The sequence below is a fragment of the Mesoplodon bidens genome, assembly GCF_964165515.1.
Source record: "Mesoplodon bidens genome assembly, chromosome: 14".
Lineage (NCBI taxonomy): Eukaryota > Metazoa > Chordata > Mammalia > Artiodactyla > Ziphiidae > Mesoplodon > Mesoplodon bidens.
In genome coordinates, this window is record NC_138170.1 from 11,818,153 (window position 1) to 11,840,104 (window position 21,952).

At 46.3% G+C, this 21,952-nt stretch overlaps 1 protein-coding gene across 1 annotated transcript; it reads right to left on the reverse strand.

Annotated features, from left to right (window-relative positions):
• Window positions 1-13,712: 13,712 nt before the first annotated feature.
• IL1RN (interleukin 1 receptor antagonist) lies at window positions 13,713-20,014 on the reverse strand. The gene is made up of 4 exons (XM_081254456.1): window positions 19,865-20,014; window positions 17,549-17,637; window positions 16,308-16,420; window positions 13,713-15,054 (listed from the first exon to the last, which is right to left on the reverse strand). Exons 1-4 carry the CDS (start codon window positions 19,978-19,980, stop codon window positions 14,839-14,841), a joined length of 534 nt encoding a protein of 177 aa, XP_081110582.1. The 5' UTR covers window positions 19,981-20,014; the 3' UTR covers window positions 13,713-14,838.
• Between the last annotated feature and the right edge of the window lie 1,938 nt (window positions 20,015-21,952).

Below are 21,952 nucleotides of genomic sequence, written 5' to 3' on the forward strand. Positions count from 1 at the left end.
CTCAGACGTAGTGATATTGGCAAGAAGCCCTTGTTTTTTAATGTCCCACTTGATGTCACTCTCTGGTTTCCATTTCTGTAACTATATAAGACACCATATGTGAAAATAGAAGTTGATTCCATTTTTCCAGTACAGCCAGTGATAGTTCAGCTTCCTTGCAGATTGACAACGTGGAGAAGTCCGTCTCTATGGGATGCTGCAGGTCCTCAAGCAACAGCAGCAGCTAATACTTAATTTATGAGCGTTATTGATGTGCCAGGCACTAGCTCTCTACCTGTCTTAATACCTAATCCTCACAACCACCGTATAAGGTAGGCAGCTTTCCATACAATGAGGAAACTGAGGCACAGAGAGGGGAAATAACCTGACCAAGGCCACATAGACAGTCATCACTGCACAATGCTGCTGCTTTGTCTTTTTAGGATGAGCCCCTGATGCTAGGTCAGCGATCCTACAACTTATTAGTAATTCACTAGTTAACGCTACAGACATTTATTGTGCACCTACTGTATGTATGTCAGACACTGACTAGGCGCTATGGGATAGAAGCCTGAAGCAAATACTCCAAAAGTTTGCAGCCTAGCAGGAGAGATAAGCAGTGATGTGATGTAAACTGGGGCTGGGAGGTGAGGGGTCGCTCCCTGAGGGGAAGAATCCTGGAGAGGAGGGAACCACAAAGGGGAGAGGTCCAACATCTGCCTGCAAACTTCCCTCAAATCCTTGGCTGACTCCTGAATGAACACGCATGAGGCAAGAATCCACATGACCCAAAGGAAAAATATAGCTGAGCAGAGATTTGAGCAGTTAGTTGCCTGCTGCTGGGGAATTTGGGGTCAAGTCCTGCTATCTTAGAGGGGCTTGGCAAGCACTTTGGACTGTCCACTGACACCTCAGAATGACCACACTCAAGGAGTAAAGACTGCATTCCAGGATTAAGGGATATACCCCAGGATTAGGGACAAGCCAAGAGAAATCTAAAACCAAGCCCCCGCAAAACCAAGGTGCATTTCCAATAATTTAACTTCCTGCTAGAACAAAATTTGACACTCTTCAGAGGAAAATAAAAGAATCCAGAGCATCTACAATGCATCATTCACAATGTCTACCATACAATAACAACAACAACAAAATAGTAGACATTGTGAACAGAAAATGTGAACTATGGTCAAAAGGGGGAAAAGAATCCAGTCAATTAAAATATACCCACTAAAGGAAAACTGTTTTCCTCTATACTCTCAGTACTTCTGATACCAAATATGTGGGTTTTCCCCTCACATTAATCAATTCTCCAACTCTTCAGACCAACAGAGTGTCCTACAATTTAATTATGACACTACCCAGAGTTAGTGCAGACCCCACAGGTTAAAGGCTCAGTCTCATGAGATTGCCCCCCATTGCAAGTCCCAGGTTGTCACCTGTACTTCTGACCCACTGGCTATAAATTGAGGACTCCCAGGACCCCCTCCTCAGGTTTGTTAATTGCTAGGATGGCCCACAGAACTCAGGAATCACATTACTTACTATTACCAGCTTATTATAAAGGATATAACTCAGGAACAACCAAATGCAATGAATACATAGGACAAAAAAAGAGTGCAGAGTTTCTATACCATCTCCAGGCACGCAACCCTCCTGGCACATGGACGCATTCACCAACCCAGAAACTCTTCAAAACCAGTTGTTTAGGGTTTTTATGGAGGTTCCATTACATAGGCATATGATTGATTAAATAATTGACCACTGGTGACTGAATTCAGTCTCTAGCACTTCTCCACTCCCTGGAGGTCAAGGGGTAGGACTGAAAGTTCCAAACGTCTAGTCACATGACTGGTTCCCCTAGCAACCAGCCCCCATCTGTAGGAGCTTTCCAAAAGTCACCTCATTAGCATAAACTCAGGTGTTGTTGAAATCTGCCTGTTATGAATAACAAAAATGCTCACCTTTGTCACTGCAGAGCTATTTCAAAAACTGGGGACAAAACAAACAGACAAACAAACAAAAAAACCCCAAGTATTACAACAAAAGATGCTCCTATCACCTTCTCACTCAGGAAATTACAAGAGGTTTTAGGAGTTCTGTGTCAGAAACCAGAGGCAAAGACCAAATATGTATTTCTTTTTTTTTATTAATTAATTTATTTTTGGCTGTGTTGGATCTTCGTTTCTGTGCGAGGGCTCTCTCCAGTTGTGGCAAGCGAGGTCCACTCTTCATCACGGTGCACGGAACTCTCACTATCGTGGCCTCTCTTGTTGTGGAGCAAAAGCTCCAGATGCGCAGGCTCAGTAATTGTGGCTCACAGGCCCAGTTGCTCCGTGGCATGTGGGATCCTCCCAGACCAGGGCTCGAACCCGTGTACCCTGCATTGGCAGGCAGATTCTCAACCACTACACCACCAGGGAAGCCCCTGTATTTCTTATTATATCACAATATCACATGTACAGACAAATAAGATGTTGGAATCAAAATTAAAATTAAAAATTAAAATAAAAATTAAAAATAAAAATTAGATAAAATAATTAGATAATAATAAAAATAAAGAATTAAAAATAAAAATTATGATAAAAATGTTAGAGAACCTACAGCAAAAGGTAGATATAAAGGGTGAAGACAGGGAATTTCAGCAGAAATACGATCCCTATTACTTTTAAAATAAACAACCAAAAGGAATATAAATATATCTCCTCCAGGGAGGGAAACATCTCTATCTGTATTAACCTGGAATGAAGAGACACCTCAGTCTTTCCCTGCCAGAGGGGAGATAGGCAAGTTTGTCCCTTTCTACATAAGATCAGAGCCTCCCAACATTGGGCTTCCTCTGCTATAGCATGGCCCACTGTCTGTGCAGGCAACATCTGGGCCTCATCATATCGCCCTGTGGGAATTGGGGTAGGGGGACCTAAGCAACAATGTTCCTCTCCTATTTCTATGAGTCATAACTTATCTCTTATCTTCTGCCAGTGTCTATGAAAACTGTGACATGCTAACTTGCTGGCTTACAAACAGAGTAAAATCAAATCTCGGATTTTTTCACAATTCCTGACTTAACAGAGATAAAGAGAAAAATCTTATAAGGACCCAGGGGAGAAAATACACATTGCATATGGTGACCCAATGATAGGAATAACGGCTAACTTCTCATCAGAAACAATGTAGGCCAAAAGACAATGGGGCATTGAGTTTAAGGGCTGAAAGAAAAAATTCTATTAACTTATCGCTCTGTATCTAGTTAAAAACATGTTTTAAATAGAAAGCCAAATAAAGATATTGTCAACTAAATAAAACCTGAGAGTTTTTGCCACCAGCAGATTCACACTACAAAAAAAAAGTGAAGAAATTCTTCAGGAAGATAGGAATGATATAAGATAAAAATTAGAATCTACAGAAAGGAACAAAGAGAACTGGAAATGATAAATTTATGGGTAAATATAAAAGACAATTTTCTTTCTTGTATTAAATGATTTAAAAGTCAACTGACAATTTAGATAAAAAACAATAATATTGGGGGATTTATAACACATGTAGAGTAAGGTATATGACAAGAAAAGCACAAAGCATGCAAGGGGAAGGTAAATAAAACCATATTGTTGTAAGGTTCCTATATGTGAAGCTTTATAATATTAATTCAGAGTAATATCAGTATAGGATATAAAAATAACCACTGAAAAAGAGAAATCAGGAAAGTAAGGAAAAAATAAACAAAAAAAGAGGGGACACATAAAACAAATAGCAAGCTTGAAAAGTTATCATTAACTACATTAAACACTTCAGTTAAAAGGCAGAACTTGTCAAAATGGCTAAGAAAATACCCAACCCTATGTTTAGAAAAGACACACTTTAAGTATTAAAGATATACTCTAAGATATAGACAGGTTGAAAGTAAATGGATGGATAAAATATACTTTTAAACATTAAGCCTGAGAGAGCTTGCTGTGGTTATAGTAAGTTTGGACAAAGCAGACTTCAATACAAGGAGTATTCCCAGAAATAAAAAGTGTCATTTTATAAAGATAAAAGGATCAATTCATCAAGAAAACATAACAATCCTAAATATGTATGAATCTAACAACAGAACTTCCAAATATATCAAGCAGAAATTAACAGAACCAAAGAGAGAAATATAAAATTCACAATCATAATTGAATATTTTAACACCTCTCTCAGTAATAAATAAAACAAGTACAAAGTCATAATGGTAGAGAAGATGTAAACATTATCATTCATCATTACCAAATCGACATTATAGAATATTACACCAGCAGCAGGATACATATTCTTTTCAAGTGCACATAGAACATTAACCAAGACCAACTATATAGACTATAAAACAAACTCTAAATTTCAGTGGGTTGAAATTGTATAGATCATGTCTTCTTGATCACAATGAAATTAAACTAGAAATCAACAACAGCACTTTATCTAGAAAGTGCCCAAAATTTGGAAATCAAGCAATATGCCTATAAATAACCCATGGGTCAAAGAAGAAACCACAGGGAAAATTATGAAATACTTCAAACTGAAATGGCATAAAGATAGATAAACAGATCAATGTAATGGAAGTAGAGTGTCCAAATATAGGTCCACACATGTATGGTCAGTTGGCATCTTTTGGCAAAGGTATGAAGGTAATTCAATGGAAAAAGGAAAGTCTTTCTACAAATGGTTCTGGAACACCTAGAATCTGTATGGTAAGAAAATGAATTTTGGGACTTGTATCTAGAATATATAAAGAAAACTTTCACCTCAATAAAAAATGGGCAAAGGATCTGAATAGACATTTCTCCAAATAAGATACACAAATGACCAATAAGCATATGAAAAGCTGCTCAGCATCATTAGCCATCAGAGAAATACAAATCAAAATGACAATGAGATACTACTTCACGTCCAGTAGGCTGGATATAATAAAAGATAATAATAAGTGTTTGTGAGGATATAGGGAAATTGGAATCCTCATATGCTGCTGGTGGGCTTATAAAATGATCTAGCAGCTTTGGAAAACAGTTTAGCAGGTCCTCAAGGTTAAACATAGAAGTACCATATGACCTAAATCCCATTTTCTGCTATATCCCCAAGAGAAATAAAAATACACGTCCACATAAAAATTTGTACTTGAATGTTCATAGCAACATTATTCATGATAGCCCAAATTAGAAACAACCCAAATGTCCATTAACTGATGAATGAATTTTAAAAATGTAATGGGACTTCACTGGTGGTGCAGTGGTTAAGACTCCACGCTCCCAGTGCAGGGGGCCCAGGTTTGATCCCTGGTCAGGGAACTAGATCCCACATGCATGCAGCAACTAAGAGTTTGCATGCCACAACTAAGGAGCCCTCAAGCCGCAACTAAGACCCGGCACGACCAAATAAATAACTAAAAAAATATTTAAAAAATAAAATAAATGTCTCACCTTTTTTAAAAAAAATGTAATATATTCATACAACGGAATATTATTCAGCCATACTGGCCCATGATACTACAATATGGATTAACTTCAAAACTTTATGCTAAGTTAAAGAACTCAGGCACAAAAGATCACATATTGCATGACTCCATTTATATAAAATGTCTGGAATAGGCAAATCTATAGAGGCAGAAAGTAGATTAATTGTCGCCTAGGACTGGGGGAAAGGGGAAGTGGGGAGGTAGTGCTAAAAGATATGAGATTTCTTTTTAGGGTGATAAAAATGATGAAATTGTGGTGGTGGTTGCATAACTCTACAAAAACACTTGTATTAGTCAGGGTTCTCCAGAGAAATAGAAAGAGGATTTATTTATTTATTTATTCATTCATTCATTCTAGGAATTCTCTCCTGATCTGGCATCTGCCAGCTGGAGGACCAGGAACCCACTGGTATAAGTCCCAGTCTGAGTCCAAAGGCCTGAGAACCAGGGGAGCCCATGTCCAAGGGCAGGAGATGACGGATCTCTCAACTCAAGAAAAGAGAGCCAATTTGTCCTTCCTACACCTTTTTGTTCTATTCAGACCCTTAGTAAGTTGGATGGTGTCCACTAGCAATAGTGAGGCCATCTCCTTTACCCAGTCTACCCACTCAAATGCCAATCTCTTCCAGAAACCCCTCACAGGCACGCCCCAAAATAATGTTTTACAGCCGTCTGGGTTTACAGTATCCGTTAGCTCAGTCTAGTTGACACATCAAATGCATCATCACAATACTAAAAACCACTGGAATGTACACTTTAAATTGCATGACATACGAATGATGATATCTCAATTAAACCTTTTTTTTTTTTTTTTTTTTTGGCCTTGCCGCATGGCTTGTGGGAATCTTAGTTCCCCAACCGGGGGTTGAACCCGGGTCCCTGACAGTGAGAGCACCGAGTCCTAACCACATGGACCATGAGGGAATTCCCTCAATTAAACTTTTAGAAAAGAAAAAAAATCCAAAACAATCTTGTCCCTTACCTCACAACACAGATATGAACTCAAGATAGATTATAGACCTAAATATAAAAACCAAATCTACAAAATATCCAGAAGAAAACAGGAGAAAAACTTTGCAACTTTGTGGGTGGCAAAGATTTCTTACAAATGGATAAAAAGACCTGATAAACAGAACTTTATAAAAAATTTTTTAAATTCTGTTAATCAAAATAACCTGTTAGGAAAATGAACAGACAAACCCCAGATTGGGAGAAAATATTTACAAAAAATATATCTGACAAAAGAGTCATATTGATTATATTCAACTTCTACAATCAATAAAAAAAACAATTAAAATAATGGCCAACATGAAAAGATCCTCACATCGCTAATTATTAGAGAAATGCAAATCAAAACTACAATGAGGTATCCCCTCACACCGGTCAGAAAGGCCATCATCAAAAAGTCTACGAATACCAGATGCTGGAGAGGGTGTAGAGAAAAAGGAACCCTCCTACACTGTTGGTGGGAATGTAAGTTGGGGCAGCCACTATCAAGAACAGCATGGATATATATACATTACCACGTGTAGATAGCTAGTGGGAAGCTGCTGTATACCCAGGGAGCTCGGTGCTCTGTGATGACCGAGAGGGGTGGATATGGGGGTGGGCGTGGGAGGGAGGCTCAAGTGGGAGGGGATATATGTATACATATAGCTGATTCACTTTGTTGTACAGCAGACACTAACACAACATTGTAAAGCAATTATACGCCATTAAAAAAAAAAAGGAACAGCATGGAGTTTCCATTAAAAACTAAAAATAGAACTACCATATAATCCATCAATTCCACTCCTGGGCATATGTCCTGAAAAGATGAAAACTCTAATTGGAAAAGATATATACATGCACCCCAATGTTCATTGCAGCACTCTGAACACGAGACCAAGGGCCCCATCTCGGCACACAGCTTCCTGTGTTTCTTCTCTAAACTGGGATCAGACTTTACTATGCCTACAAAATGTTGCTTCTTCTTGGGAATGTGTGTATTATTGAAACCAATGATGACAGGCCAGATTTTTCACTGGGGACCTAAGGGCAGCTTTGAGTGCTAGTTGGGGACACAAGTGCTACACTAGTGGAACAAAAGCTGAGAAAATAGATGTTCTTTTCCTTTCTTGGAACCCTCTTGGACACCTGGAGAACTGGAGACTCTGGGCTTATCTGGAGAGATTGCCTTTGGCACAGACATTGACGGATAAGGAGAGGAGGGAAGTAGAGGGAGATTGGGGATGAAGGTTGTGACAGACATGAGTGAGGGTCCCCCACTGGGTCATCCAGAAATACTGGGTGGAGAGTGGCTTCCTATCAAGAGGATGGTGAGGGGCTAAAGGGGGAGCTGGGTCAGGACCACAACACGCAGGTGGTGTGATCTGCTTTGCTTCCACAGGCTGGAGACATCTGGAGACACTTGGGTTAAAACATTATTAAAATGGTTTTTATAGAGAGCTTTTATACAGAGTACTTTCACATATGTTATTTAATCATCCAAACGACTCTGAGAAGTATAATGATTTTGGTTTTTCAAATGAATAAAATGAGCCTCAGGAAGCTTAAGTAGCCCTACCGAGATTTTTGTGGTTCTCAAAACAGGGACACAGAGACACCCAATTTGTCCCCGCAGACCCCCATATCTACCCCAGGAGAAGGAACCGTTATTTTCCCAATTCACCCCACAACACACAAGAAAGAAGACAAAAACTGGAAATACAAATTAATTTTGGGAAAATACTACCCATTACGCGTGGGTATTTGAACTGGTTTCCACTCCTGGCTAAGCTCGCTAGGGGGCGCTCTGTGTGTCAGCTCCAGCACCTGGAACTGACGCGGAGTCCTTGCTCCATGAAAGCTGTTGAATTAATAATCAGGCAGTGATGCGGGGAAATGTCCTTGCCCTAATGGAGCTTGAGATATAGTAGGGGAATAGACAAACAAGCAAACAAGCAAATATATAACATGTCAGAAAGTAATCCTTGCTAGAAAGAAAAATAAACAGGCCACAGAGAGAGCGAATGAAAGAGTCACAGGCGGCTTTGGGTGATAGAATGCTATTTTAGGCAGGATAGTCAAAAAAGACCTCTCGGATAAGGTGCCATGTGTGCAGCGGTCTCAGTGAAGAAGATGAAAAGGGAAGAGTAAAAGGGAAATGCACATGAAATTAATATACTTCAGAATGTATTTGCGATAAGTTTTACAGGTAGCCCCCGCTTTTCGAAAGTTTGCATTACACCGCTTCTCTTTTACAAAAGACTTACTTAGTACCCCTTTTCACCAATGGAATCCGAAGAGGATTTTCGCTTTTACAAAAAAAGGAGAAAAGCAAAAATAGCATCAGCGTTTGTTTTGTAGCCAGCCGTTACAGAGGCAGCACATACTCCAGAAGCGGGAGTAGCACCTAAGCACCTCTGAGCTCCTTCCCTGGGAACTATACTCAGCATCTCAGCATCAAGGCACCATAGCTTTGAACTGTGTCTGTGAGCATCTGTGCTTTATCTCGATTTATTTTGTGCATCTGTTAGCAAGATGTGTCCTAAGCTAATTTCTTCTTCACTTTACGCCATTCAGGCTTATGAAAGGTCTCACAGGAACACTCTACTTCCGGACAGGGGAGAAACCTAAAATCAGTTTCAGGTAAGTGGCCAGGTCTCTGGGGGTTGCAAAATGCAAAACACTTAGTCCCTACCTTAGGTTAGTCAGGGGACGGCTAAAACATGCCCACCTGGAAAGACCTCATCAGCATTATGCAAATCAGCGTTCTGGACCACAGGTCCTAGTGGAAGTTTCAAGAAAGTGGGCTTAATGAGGGCTGGCATGGATGGTCCTCAATGTCTTCATGGAAAAAGTTGCCCAAGAGCCTGGATTTGAAAGTTGAGTAGGAATTAGTTGGTGCAGAGAAAGAGAGTGGGCACTCCGAATTAGGGCACAAGGTGGTGGAGGGGTGTGGGACTCAGAGTTTCCAAAGCCTGTTCCTGCCTTAGGACAGACTATAATGCTATAGCCATCACTAGCCAAGCACAGCAGGATCTAGCCCCTGCCTACCTCTCCCCCGTCCTTGTGCTCCGGCCACAAGGCCTGTGACGCAAGGAAAGAAAACATCCATGACTCATAAGGAATGCTGCCGAGGAGAGAGAAGAAAGTGGCAGAGTGACTCCATCACGGCCCATGGAAGGGGGTGCCTGACTCCAGGACACAGAACTCCCCTCCCTTTGAAGGGACACCCTTAGAGTGGAGGTGGGGTCACAAGAGCAGCTGTCTGAGTTTACTGGCCACCAAGATCATTCCTCCGCTCTGACTTCAAGTCAAATTTTCCGAGTCATCTGACTCTGCGTGGGCTTTCCCTTGGGCTCCAGCCACCACCCTCCAACATGAAAAAGTGCACGTCTCCCTTGCAGACATGCCGCAGGGGTTCCTGTGTTGAGTTCCGGCAAGGTGGGTGTGTGTTCTTTCCCGGGTGGAGGTGCGGGTGGCGGGGGGGTTAATTCCACCTGTCAATCAATCATCCAGGTAAGCGGTCCTCAGCTGGAAACAGGACTACAGTATGTTGGCTTTCAAGCAGGTGTAAGAAGACCTTAGAATCTCTCAGGTCACACCCTTTGGAGAATAGACATGGATAAAAGACAACATTTGCTGGGTGCTTGTCAGGGGTCAGACTCCTATGTGTAAATAGCCCAAATCAGGACTAAACTACAGCTCAATTGACAGGTGAATGAGAATAAACTTTCCCTAGGGTGAAAAACCAGGTTTTTCTTAGGGAATCTTTGAAAGACTAAATCTTCACCCCTGAGAGCATAAACTGAAATAGTTATTTGTCTTCCCAAGATTTTTCCCAAAACTAAGATTTTTCCCAAAACAAGAGAATAATCGGACTATCTTCAAGAAAATGCTGACCCCTGGTGGACATTTCTTGAACTGCGTTTTTAACACCCTCCCCACCCCACCCCCACCCCCCCACCGAGTCTGGTTAACAGCAGTAGACCCAGAGGCAAAATTTTCTTTTGAAAGTTGAACATCTCTCTAAGTTTTCTCAGGCTAAGAACCCCAACAGAAATAGGGTATTTCACTATCTCTCCAAACTTCTCTGAGAGCTGGGTTTAATATCAAGCATGTTGAGATCTGCCATTATGACAGGGATTTCATCGTCATGTGAAGAGAAAACACAAAATTAGTTGGTTTCCCCAAGACCTGCAAGAATTTTGCCCCGATTTAACACCTTCAGTTATAGCACAATCTATGTCCCCCCCCCCCCAATTAAGCTCAAAGTGTCTTAACGAGACTAAGAAAATAGAAAACCTTCTTCTACGGAAACCAAATCCCCCTAAAACTGAGTTCCTTTACCGAGTTTACGATTAACCGCTCTATCCAAAACTGTATTATTCCCTTTCTTGTCCCATACCTCTCCCGCATCAAGACTGAGGAGTATCAAAGAAAAGAGGGATTGTAACCAAGCAGGAGCCTGTGGGGCCTTCCCAGAACAGACCCACCCTGGCCCCCCGCATGTCCTCTGCTGACCTTTGGAGCTCTCTGACCCAGAGATTCCTGCTGTGCTACTGAGTGACATCGCCTACACACAGGAGCTCCCCTCCGCCAAGTCCGCTTGCCCTCCTCTCCTTCTAAGCAGGGACCTGCTCCTGTGCAGCCTCTGGACGGGCCCCTGCTGTGAGGTACCTCCCCGAAAGCATCACCCAGTAAGAGTTTGTGTGTGTGCTGCTACCTGGTGGTCAGATCTTTTTCCTCGATCAGCCTCCAAATACCTCAAGCCTCCTAGACTCTGAGACCTTTCCCTTTCTCTAGGTTTCTTTTCAAGCTTCCCCGGCCCGAGTCCTCTCTCTGCTTAAATTTTCTGACCAATGAAATACATTAATCCCTACTGAGAGGTCAGTGGCCCATTTATTTATTCACCAAATATTTATGGAGCACCCAGTATCTTCCAAGCTGGGTACAACCATGGAACAAAACCGATGAAAGCTCTGCGTGTGTGGAGCTGACGTTCTAGCAACATGAGGGCGGCTTAAAGCTTTTCCTCTCTTAAAGACCATTTCAAGCCAAAGTGAGGAGACGTTAAGAGGGGAGTTTTCGGTACCGTCAGGGAGCTACCGGGAGGGATAGCAAGGATGTTTGGGTTAGTAATTACAAGAGTCGGGTTTAACAAAAATGCCAGAGCTTATACATAGTATGCGTGCTTCCCTTTAAAGTAGAGCTGCTCAGACTTTAAGATGCATCCAATCACCTGGAGACCTGGTTGAGAGGAAGACCCTAGGTCAGTAAGTCTGGCGTGAGGCCTGGGGTTCTGCATTTTAACTCCCAGATGAGGCTGCTGCTGTGCCATGGACCACCTTTTGAGCAACAGGGCTTTAAAACAGATTCCTTTGAGCACTGATTCCTGCAGGACTGATACTAGTTAGTCATCAGAACATTCCAACCGACCCCACAAAGTTGTTGCAAAGATTAAATAACTCAGCCCTTTGCATCGGCTGATTTCTGCATCTGAGGTAGGAAAACTGAGACTCCAGGACTTTAACTCATCCATGAGCACAGTTGCAAACAGGAGAGCCAGGAAGTGGCTCCAGCGTTCCAGGGCTCACGTGCGTGCATGGCTATGTGACTGCCTCGCCTGTGGCTAACCTACAGCGGGCTGCTTCACCAAACCGCATGGTGTCTGAGCCTTGGGCTTCACCTCCTGTTTCATGAGGGGAGGATGTCTACGGAGCCTCACAAATGTTAGCTGCTCTTGTCACCATGAAGCCTGGAAGGGTTTTCTGCCTTAAACGTCCTCCTTTTACCAAGATTGAAAATACATCAGTCACACTCACACTCTTATCACACACAGCGTTTCACTCATATTGTCTCACTTCATCGTGTATTGTCCCCGTGGAGCAGGTGGCTCCTTCTGTTTTGCACACGAGGAAGAGAAAGCTGAGCGGTGGGGCGACCTCATTGTCATCTTAGGATCTGGGATCTAGGCGAGATCTTAAAGATTTTCTCCAGTCAGTTGCCCTTTTTTTTGGCCGTGCCACATGGCTTATGGGATTTTAGTCCCCTGACCAGGGATCGAACCCGGGCCCTCGGCAGTGAGAACATGGAGTCCTAACCACTGGACTGCCAGGGAATTCCCCATCAGTTGCCTTTTAACCTGCTCAGTTTTGTTTGTTTGTAGCAATGACATCTCTTCAAATAAAGCCCTGCAGGGAAGTCCAGTTTGGGAAGCAGGGCTGGGTGGGAGCTGAGTTCTAGGGACGGAGCCTGGCCTCTCCACTTCCCTTTTATGGGCTTTGTTTCCAGGGACCTCAGGGAGGCATCCAAGGAGCTCTGTTTGGAAAACCCCAATCTAAGTCAACACTCTTCCTGGGACAAGGAGGGACCTGGCTTAGGAAAGGGAGGTGACTTGGCCAAAATGACACAGCAGGCTCTGGACCCAGCGGGGCCTGACTCTAGGACTCCCGGGACCCAGCCCAGAAGTCAGCAGGATCCCAGGAAGAGACAGCGCCCCTCGCTGGCCTGACTCTATTCAGCCGAGGGGTGTTGGATAAACGGTCATTCTTACAGCCCTGCGTTCCCATCTCATGGTGCCACATTCCACATTCCACCTGTTAAGTTCCCAGGTGCCCCCCTCCCTCACATCCCAGGATGGGGGGAGGGGGCAAGGCTTTTTATTTTTAGACATTTCAAAACTGAATATAACATACATACAGAAAATCGCCTAACCACGCCCATGCGAACAAATAGAATGCTGCCTGGCCCCTCCGGCCACCGCCCGGCTTTCAGGCAGGGCGCGTCCTTGCTGCTCTCTGGGTCTCTGCATCCCTCCCCACGCCTGCTCCATGTGCCTGTTCTGAACTGTATGTAACTGGAATCGTGCTCTATGCATGCTTTTGGGATTCTTGAAGCCCACAAGATGTTTGTAAGATTCCTCCGTCTTGTGGCTGCAGCCAGCTGTGGTTTATCCATTCTCTTTGCTGTCGAGCGTTACCTTGTATGTATGAACGTACACGGTTTACGTGTTCATTCTTCTGGGCTGGGGGTTCGGGTTGCTTCCAGTTGGAGGCTATTGTGCACGATGGTGCTGCGCACCTTCCTGGCAGAGAGATTTGCTCCCCTGGTATTCGAAGAGAGTGAGGCCCAAGGAGGAAAGGACTCAGAGGAGAGACACCCAGGCCCGGGCCCAGGGTTTGAAAGGCCTGTCGCTGGACACTCCACCCCGCCCCCCGTTTCCAGTTCTCTTTGCCCCAAGCCCGGCAAGGCCACGGACACAGCCAGCAAAGTAGATGAGTTTTCAAGTTTTCAAGGTTTTATTGTAAAACAAAGCTCAAGTCACAGGGAATAGGAAACTTTCCACTCAACACATACAACACACGTTCACTGAGGGCCAGGCCATGTGCTTGGCCCTGCAGAGACCTAAGACATGGCGGGGGAGGGGGGGGGTCAAGGTCCCTGCTCTCAGGGGCTCACAGGATGGTGGGGAGACAGACAGAGGCACAACATCTTCCAAACAAGTCTCAGGGTGTCGGAAGTGCTAAAATGGTCAAGGAGCGATTCATTCCGCCCAGGAGGTCCGGAGAAGCCACATTTGTGCTGTGTCTTGGCAGCTGGGGGATTTTGACGGGAGGGCAGGGAAGGGGACAGCACTGCAGGCAGCTGCAGGAGGTCTGCAGTGGACAGGGCGCTCGGGGCCTGGGCCGGGGGGCGGGGGTGGTCTAGACTTCTAGGAACGTTCCAGAAAGAAAAACACTAGGGACCAACCTAGTCCACTAACGTTTCATTTTTACAGGTCAGGGCGTCACAAAAACGAGAAAGACAAAGAGGAAAGGCCATCACCTCCTTTCACCATCATTTCCTAACCAAGGGGGTATTTGAATCTTCCACCCCCTTCCAGAAAGGACATCATCTCCAAATAAAGGACTCTCTCTCGAAGCTGTCTTAATTAAAAAAAAAAAAAAAATACCAGGAAACACTTATTTTCCATTTTGCCACAGAGCCTAAAAATCTTGCCCCTGGAGCAGCACCAGTTTGCAAAAAGAGGAATGGGAGCCCCTTGGCGGGAGGTCAGCGAGTGGCCTGCGGGGTCTGGGGCCTGGAAGTGAGGTGAGGGGGGGGCTGGGGCTGGCCAGGGGACCTGGACTTTACCCTGAAGGCACAGGCGACCCTGAGGGCTTTGAGCGGGGCCGTGATTCCATCTGCACTTTAGAAAGACCTGGCGGAGGCCTCGTGGAGGCTGGGTAAGTAGAGGAGGCTGTTCCCAGGGCTCTTGTACCTCCTTCCCAGGGCCCAGCCCCCAGCCAAGGCTGCCCCGCTGGGCACTCACTGCAACCATGGCAAGCCCCCGGGCGGGAGGGAGAGGCATCTCTGGAGTCATGGATGTGCTGGGAGCAGGGGGCAGGGGAGGCTGAGCACCACCACTACTGGTCCTGCTGGAAGTAGAACTTGGTGACCTGGACAGCATCTTGAGGCGTATTGGTGAGGCCCACGGGCTGGTCGGTCTCCAGCGCTGTACAGAGGAACCAGCCGGGGCAGGCGGCCGACTCAAAGCTGGTGGTGGGCCCACTGTCGGAGCGGATGAAGGCGAAGCGCTTGTCCTCCTCCTTGCTGCTGTTCAGGTCAGTGATGTTTACCGGCTGGGGGCCAAGGGAAGAGCAGAGAGGTCCTTGCACCCCAGCCCCCACGACCTGGCCCCGTGATTGCCCACGGAGAAATGCTGGCCCGAAGACCATGGCAGGACACCCAGTGTCCCGGGTCTTGTGACACAAGGAGGCTGTCCCACGGTTACACCTTGATTTGGGGAAAGCTGGTCACTCCAGCCCTCGGCCAATATGTTTGGTAAACACATGGCACCATCAGCAGAAGCCAAGGCCTGTGGAGGCTGGTTGTCTGTCGTGTTTGCACCTCCAAGAGAGGGGGGAGTGGACAAGGTGGGCAGGGTATCGCAGTCCATGCGAGATGTTACACACCTTATCGTGGTCACTCCAAGTCCACACAGAGCAGGTAGCCCCGCTCCAATAAAGTGCCTGTCCACTAGTGGACAGAAGGGACAGTGCCATAGTTACGGCCACTCACAATCTGAGTTCAGATTTTGTCCAACAATCCCCTGATACAAAGCCCTCTTTTCCCAGGGCTGGTAGCCCATTGATATTGCACAGGGGATTTCCCTGGTGCCCTAACGGTTAGGATTCCAGGCTTTCACTGCCATGGCTCCGGTTCAATCCCAGGTTCAATCCGGGAACTGAGATCCTGCAAGCCGCACGGCATACCCGCCCCCCACCACAAAAATAAGAAATATTGCACGGGAGTACAGGGTCTTGGATGGGATGCCAGCTCATGGGTTTGAGTAGATAAGGGTTGGAAGAGAATGGTCCCAAAGGTTGGCTTTACTGAAAGAGGGTAAGTCCAAGTGGGTTGGGGACCCTTGGGCAACAGAGCAGCATACAGAGATTGAGGTCCCTAAAGGAGCCATGCCTCCTGGTGTCCACACCCTGGCAGTCCCCCCCCCTCGTTGAGGCTAGGCTTAGCCACGTGACTAGCTTTGGTTAATGGCACATTAGTGGTATGTTACAAGCAAAAGTTTAATCAGAGTTTGCACATTGAGGCTTGTCCTTTTGGAGTAATCCCTCTTGGAAGCCAGCACTCATGTTATAAGGGAGCTCAAGCTGGCAACTGAACTCAGAGAGACCCCGTGGGAAGAGAGCCTGGAGGATGAGGCCCAGCCAAGTTCCCTGTTGAACGTGGCTGGAGGAGGGACCCCAGCTATACCATGTGGCACAGAACTGCCCAGCTGATCCTAGTCAACCCACAGAATCATGAGAAAGAACATATTGTGCTTGTTTTAAGCCACCGAGTTTGAGGTGGTCGTTAATCTGAGACGGGTCCTTACCTCCAACCCGAGCTTGATCTCATTACCAGACTTGACACAGGCCAGGCACAGCTTCTTCTCATGGATCCCCAGGAACATAGCATGGGGCTCGACAGGCACCACATCTATCTTCTCTGGGGAAGAACAAAGGGGAAGTTCAGGTTGTAGAGAAGAGGCGGCACAGATGACGAAGACACAGCAGGCTGGACTCTCCCTGGGAATTCTCCCAGCCCCTTAAGTAAAACCCCAAGGTCAGAAGGACAGCGAGGCTCCCCTTCCTGGTCTGCATCCAAACAGAAGATCAAACCAAGCACACTAGCCGGCTACTCCTCGAGGTCCAAGGCACCTAGAGTCTTCTCCAGGTGATTTCTATCCTTTCCTCCCTTCCCCAGGACCCCTGCACTCTAGGTCAACAGGTGTAATGCCCATGGGCAGGGAAAACAGCACACGAGGTCATGAGTGGGGCCCCGGGGCTTGGTCCACAGAAGCCTGGGTGACTTTAAACCCGCCTCTTCCCCTCGGTGGTCTCCATGCCCTCATGAGGGAGTGAACATCTCAGCCTCTCTGTGTTTAGAGCCCTCATTAGGAGAATTACCAAAAGGACAGGAAAGGTGGGTCTCACACCCTTTAAGAGTGAGACGGGGACAGAGAACAAGGGGATGGGGATAATGTCATCCTATGACACCAAGCCAGCCAACAGGGACGTGAAAACATCCTAGAGGGCTGGTGCTGAAAGAACCCCACGTCCCATGATCCAACAGCTCTTCTTTTACTAAAGGGAAAACTGAGGAACAGAGTGGGTGAAACTTGTTCAAGTTCATCCAGTTTGACATGGATCTGGAACATGACTAAATGTGGTGTCCATGATGAAGGGACGTAACCCAGCCTTGTTGATGGTGTATTACTTTTGAGTGGGAGTGAGAGTTTGATCACACAGGAACACAGGGGCTTCCTAGGCACCAGAGGAAGGAAAGGGCTGAGCTTGCCTTCTGGGCCCTACCTCCCCCCAGGTGTGGCCCTGGGACCATGGTGCCTGTAGGTGGTGGCTCCCAACCTAGACTCCGCCCATCTCTGCCTTCTTGAGGCTGTCCTTGTACGTGTCCTTCAGTGGCCAGGCCTCTCCAGCTTCAACCTCGGCCACAAAGAACCAGCAGGGTTTAGGACATCACACCTAAAGTTCCCAAGGTTGGGCCACAATGCTGCAGACCCCAGGCAATGTGACCAATGCCCACATCACATTGGCCTTCCTTGCAACCACTCACCTTCCAATTTAGTATTTGGTCCTTGCAAGTATCCAGCAACTAGCTGGTTATTTCTCAGGTAGAAGGTCTTCTGGTTGACATCCCAGATTCTGAAAAACAGAAGGACCTAGCTGTAGTGGACAGTTTCTATGTGCCCAGCCCGTTCCTGTGTTCCCCAGACTTCATGGAATCTGTGTCCAACTCTCTGCCTGGGGTGTAGTACTTAAGACACCCATATCATGGATGTGGAGACTGAGATCAACACTGGTTAAAAGAGTGGATATATGTATATGTATAACTGATTCATTTTGCTGTACACTTGAAACTAACACAACATTGTAAATCAACTATACTCCAATAAAAATTTAAAAAATAAAATTAAATGTTCAACAAAAAATAAAATAAGTAACAACTTAAAAATATTTTAAATAAGAAATATATTTTGAAAATGAAAAAAAACAAAAGAGACAGGCCCAACTCCCACAGTTGGTGAGCCGTGCACCTGCATTCTACCCCTCTCCTTGTCTTGCTCCTTGCTCACATTCCCAGGGCAGCCACCTTCTACTTCAGCAAAGCAGGCTCTAGGGTAACACCATCAACAGAACTTCCTGGGTGCAGAAATGTCCTATGTCTGCACCATCCAATATGGTAGCCACCAGCCACATGCAGCTATTGAGCTCTTGAAACGTAGTGCGACCAAGGATCTGGATTTTTTATTTTCTTCTCTTTTTATGAATTTAAATGTAATTTTTTTTTTTTTTTTTTTTTTTTTTTTTGCGGTACGCGGGCCTCTCACTGTTGTGGCCTCTCCCGTTGTGGAGCACAGGCTCTGGACGCGCAGGCTCAGCAGCCATGGCTCACGGGCCCAGCCACTCCGCGGCATGTGGAATCTTCCCGGACCGGGGCACGAACCCGTGTCCCCTGCATCGGCAGGCGGACTCTCAACCACTGCGCCACCAGGGAAGCCCTAAATGTAAATTTTAAGAGTCATCCAAGACTAGTGGCCCCCACGGCACAGGGTTAGAAGTTTCCAGGGTCAAAGCCCCTTGCAGCTAACTCCCTCCAAGCCTTAGACCCTGGAGGTCTGTCCCCAGAGCCTGTCCTCTATTGGCCAGTGGCCTGTTCTGGGTCTGGCAGGGGCCACTGTCCCCAGGGACAAGTCAGCTTCCCCTTCAGCTCACCCCATGGCCTGTTTCTGGCTTCCAGTTTTTTCTTCTTGGTAAAGGACCCCTCTGGCTGAGAGCAGGGCTTGCAGCAGTGAGATGCAGTAAACAGAGCCCCAGCCGCGACTCGGACCCTCCACTCCCAGCCGCCCACCAGCATGACCTTGGACCTGTGCTTCATCTCCTCACCTGTGAAAGGGGGCTAGCAACACCCACCTCAGCGGGTGGCTGTGACGAGCCCCTGAGCCTAATGAGAGGGGGTCGGGCAAACTGTAAAATTCCTGGCACGAGTGAGCATTTGACCTTTTGGGATTATTCTTAGTTCCTGGATGAGCTGAATCCCCTCTCAAGGGATTAAACATCCCTGGAGCATCTCCTGGAGCTCCCAGCCTATGGGAGGAGACAGAGGCAGAGCCCTGGGGGAGGGACTTCTCTGGAACACACACAGGCACGCAGCGCCCCAGCCTAGAGCCTCAGGCAAGAGAAACTCAGAGTTGGAGGGTGAGATCACCCGGACATGTCCTGGGACATCATGGCCCAGAGGCCACGCTCAGACAGTGTTCTGTTTTTATCAGCATCACAGCGTGCTATTTTTACAGCCAGGGATCATGACATCTCACAAAGTCCCTGACCCAATTTCTAATAATCATAATCGTTTCCAGGCACTTTACTGCTCACAAAAGATCGTCACACTGTTGTCCGTGCATTTGACCTTCACATCAACCCTGTAATGCAGGCAGGGTTAGCATTAACCCCATGTCACAGATGAGGAAACTGAGATTCCAGGGGAGCAGGACCCTCTGATATATCAACAGAGACAGGCACTGTTAACAGTTAGTCTGCCACTCTGGGCTGTGCCCTGCCCACAGCCCCCCTCTCCGCCTCTTTGCCTGGCGTGCTCTGCCAGGCCCGAACCCCAGCGTGGCTCCTGGGCACGTGTCTGTCACCAAGTTGCCAGGGTCTCTGGGTAAGTCAGCCAGGCCTCCAGCCAAGCTTTGCACATTTGGGATATTTTGAAATACAAGTCCCGAAGACCACGGATGTGGTAGCCTCTTACTTGAATAACGAGCATCCCTTTCCACCCCAAACCTCATGGAGCCTGGCAGCCACAGACGGCTCTGTTCTGTCTCCATTTTCTACCCGTCCAGCCCCACCTCCTCTGGGTCGGCCTTACCTGAAGGCTTGCATCTCGCAGGGTCTCTTTCCCAGCGGGTGGCAGGCTGTCTCTGAATGGAACAGGAAAAGGAGGAGAGAGATTAGGTAACCGTGGTGACACCTGCAGACTTCCATCCTGTGACCACAAGGCAATGGGAGACTGCCATTTCAGACCCAGAAGAGCTGCTTATAAAGAAAAGAGCCCCTCACCCAGACCAGGCTGCGGCCACCCTGTCCCACTGTGAGAAACGGAAACGCCCTCACATTTTCAAAACGAGAAACCTCGCTGTTGTCACTTTCAGCCCTGCTGAGTGTCGCAATGGGATGTTGTAACCCATTCCCTCCCCTTTTCCTCTGTGCAATTTCCCCAAAATTGAGATTTTTATTTCCCCTTCACCGAGGTCCTGGGAAGAAGAGCACACTGAAAACCAAAGCCCCTCATCTGCCCGACAGGTATCCTGAGACTTTGCGAAAACAGATTTGAGTTGAAATAGCCCCCCTTCCTCAGAAGTCGAGTGGCCGGGCTCCCAGCACACGTGACAGACTCAGGTCACTTTGTGTTCTTTGAAGGTGGGACAGCCTTGCTGGACTCTGGACCAGGGACTGGCAAACATTCTGTCAAGGACCAAATAGCAAACATTTTAGAATTTGCGGGGCCGTACGTCATTGTTACCCAACTCGGCTGTCGTAGCTGAAAAGCAGCCTTGGACAATCTGTAAACCAACAAGCTAATTTAATTGTGCTCCAATACAACTTTATTTACAAAAAACAGGTGGTGGCTGGATTTGGCCTGAAGTTTGCCGCCTCCTGCTTTAGAGTAAACTTCCTGAGAGGGGCTTTGAAACCAACCCTATTCCTGTTATCGACGTCTTTGAAGTTATGGTCTCAGGAAAATGGGGTGAACTCAGCGTGGGACGGAAATGAATGCAAAACCTACCTCTAGCACTTTCTGTTTGCCACCTGTGTGACGTGGAACAAGTCACTTATTTGGGTGTCTGCTTCTCTCTCCTCACGCTCAGAATGAGGTTGATTATGTCATTCTCATAGGTACAGGGACAGAAAGAAGGAAGGAAGGGAGGGAGGACGGAAGGCAGGTTGGTTGGAAGGCAAAAGCTCTTGCTCACGGTGGGCACCAAGAAACATTAACTTCCTTTCTTACTACATTCTAGACAGTTAGGAGAAAAGAAAGTATATTCCTATTAATGGACAGAAAAGAGGTGAAGTGGGTCCTACATGATCTAAATGGTAGGAGAATGTAACGCTAGTGCAGAAGCGCAGACTGTAGCCTTTGAGAACTGGATGGGCACTCAGCATCATCCTACCTCACCCCAGCACTGTTTCTGAAGAAGACCCAGAAAGACCCGGAGAGAGGAGGGCACCTGCCCAAGGTCACACAGCTCTTCCATGGCAAAGGTGTAGCCAGAAATCCAGGTCTCCTGACTCCCACCCAGGGGTCTCCTATTACAGCAGCAGATCTTGAGGAGTCTGACTTTATTTTCAACCCACCAATCAGAGGCTGTGTCCAAATGAGGGTAAAATCGGTCAGAGAGGTAGGGTACACTGCATATTTGAAAGTTACTAAGAGAGTGGATCTTAAAAGTTCTCATCACAAGCAACAAAATAATTGTATAACTATGTTGTACATCTGAAACTCACGTCATGTGATATGTCAATTATACCTCGATAAAAAAATTTTTTAAAGAGGAAGTTTGCGAATGAATTTCTCAGATCTTTAATGAGCTCCTCTTCCAGAGCAAGTGAAATATTTCTGCAAAAATTATCTCCCTGAGTAGGACAAAACGGCGCGTAGGCACATCCCCTGCTCTGTTCCCACAAGCTATGCGACCTCGAGGGCTCCTACTCACCTTTGAAACACATGTAAGAAATACCTTTGAGCCCTACCTTTGAGGGCTGTGTTGGGGGGTTGATTGCTTTTGTTTGTTTTGCGGGGGGCTGGCTAAAGGAGACGATGTGTATGAACCTGCTTGATTATTTGCCACTTCCAGTATTTGCTGAATTGGGGTTTATCATTTCTGGAACACTTATGAATCATCGGGTGCATACCTTGGTCATCACACCTGCTGTAAGGGAAGAAGGCAGCTTGCCA

Coding starts and splice junctions, on each gene's coding strand:
- IL1RN (XM_081254456.1), bottom strand. CDS start 19,980: ATGGAAGTCTGCAGGTGTCACCACGGTTACCTAATCTCTCTCCTCCTT. Junction 17,638..19,864: donor TGCGAGATGCAAGCCTTCAG/GTAAGGCCGACC, acceptor TCTGTTTTTCAG/AATCTGGGATGTCAACCAGA. Junction 16,421..17,548: donor ACCAAATACTAAATTGGAAG/GTGAGTGGTTGC, acceptor GTTCTTCCCCAG/AGAAGATAGATGTGGTGCCT.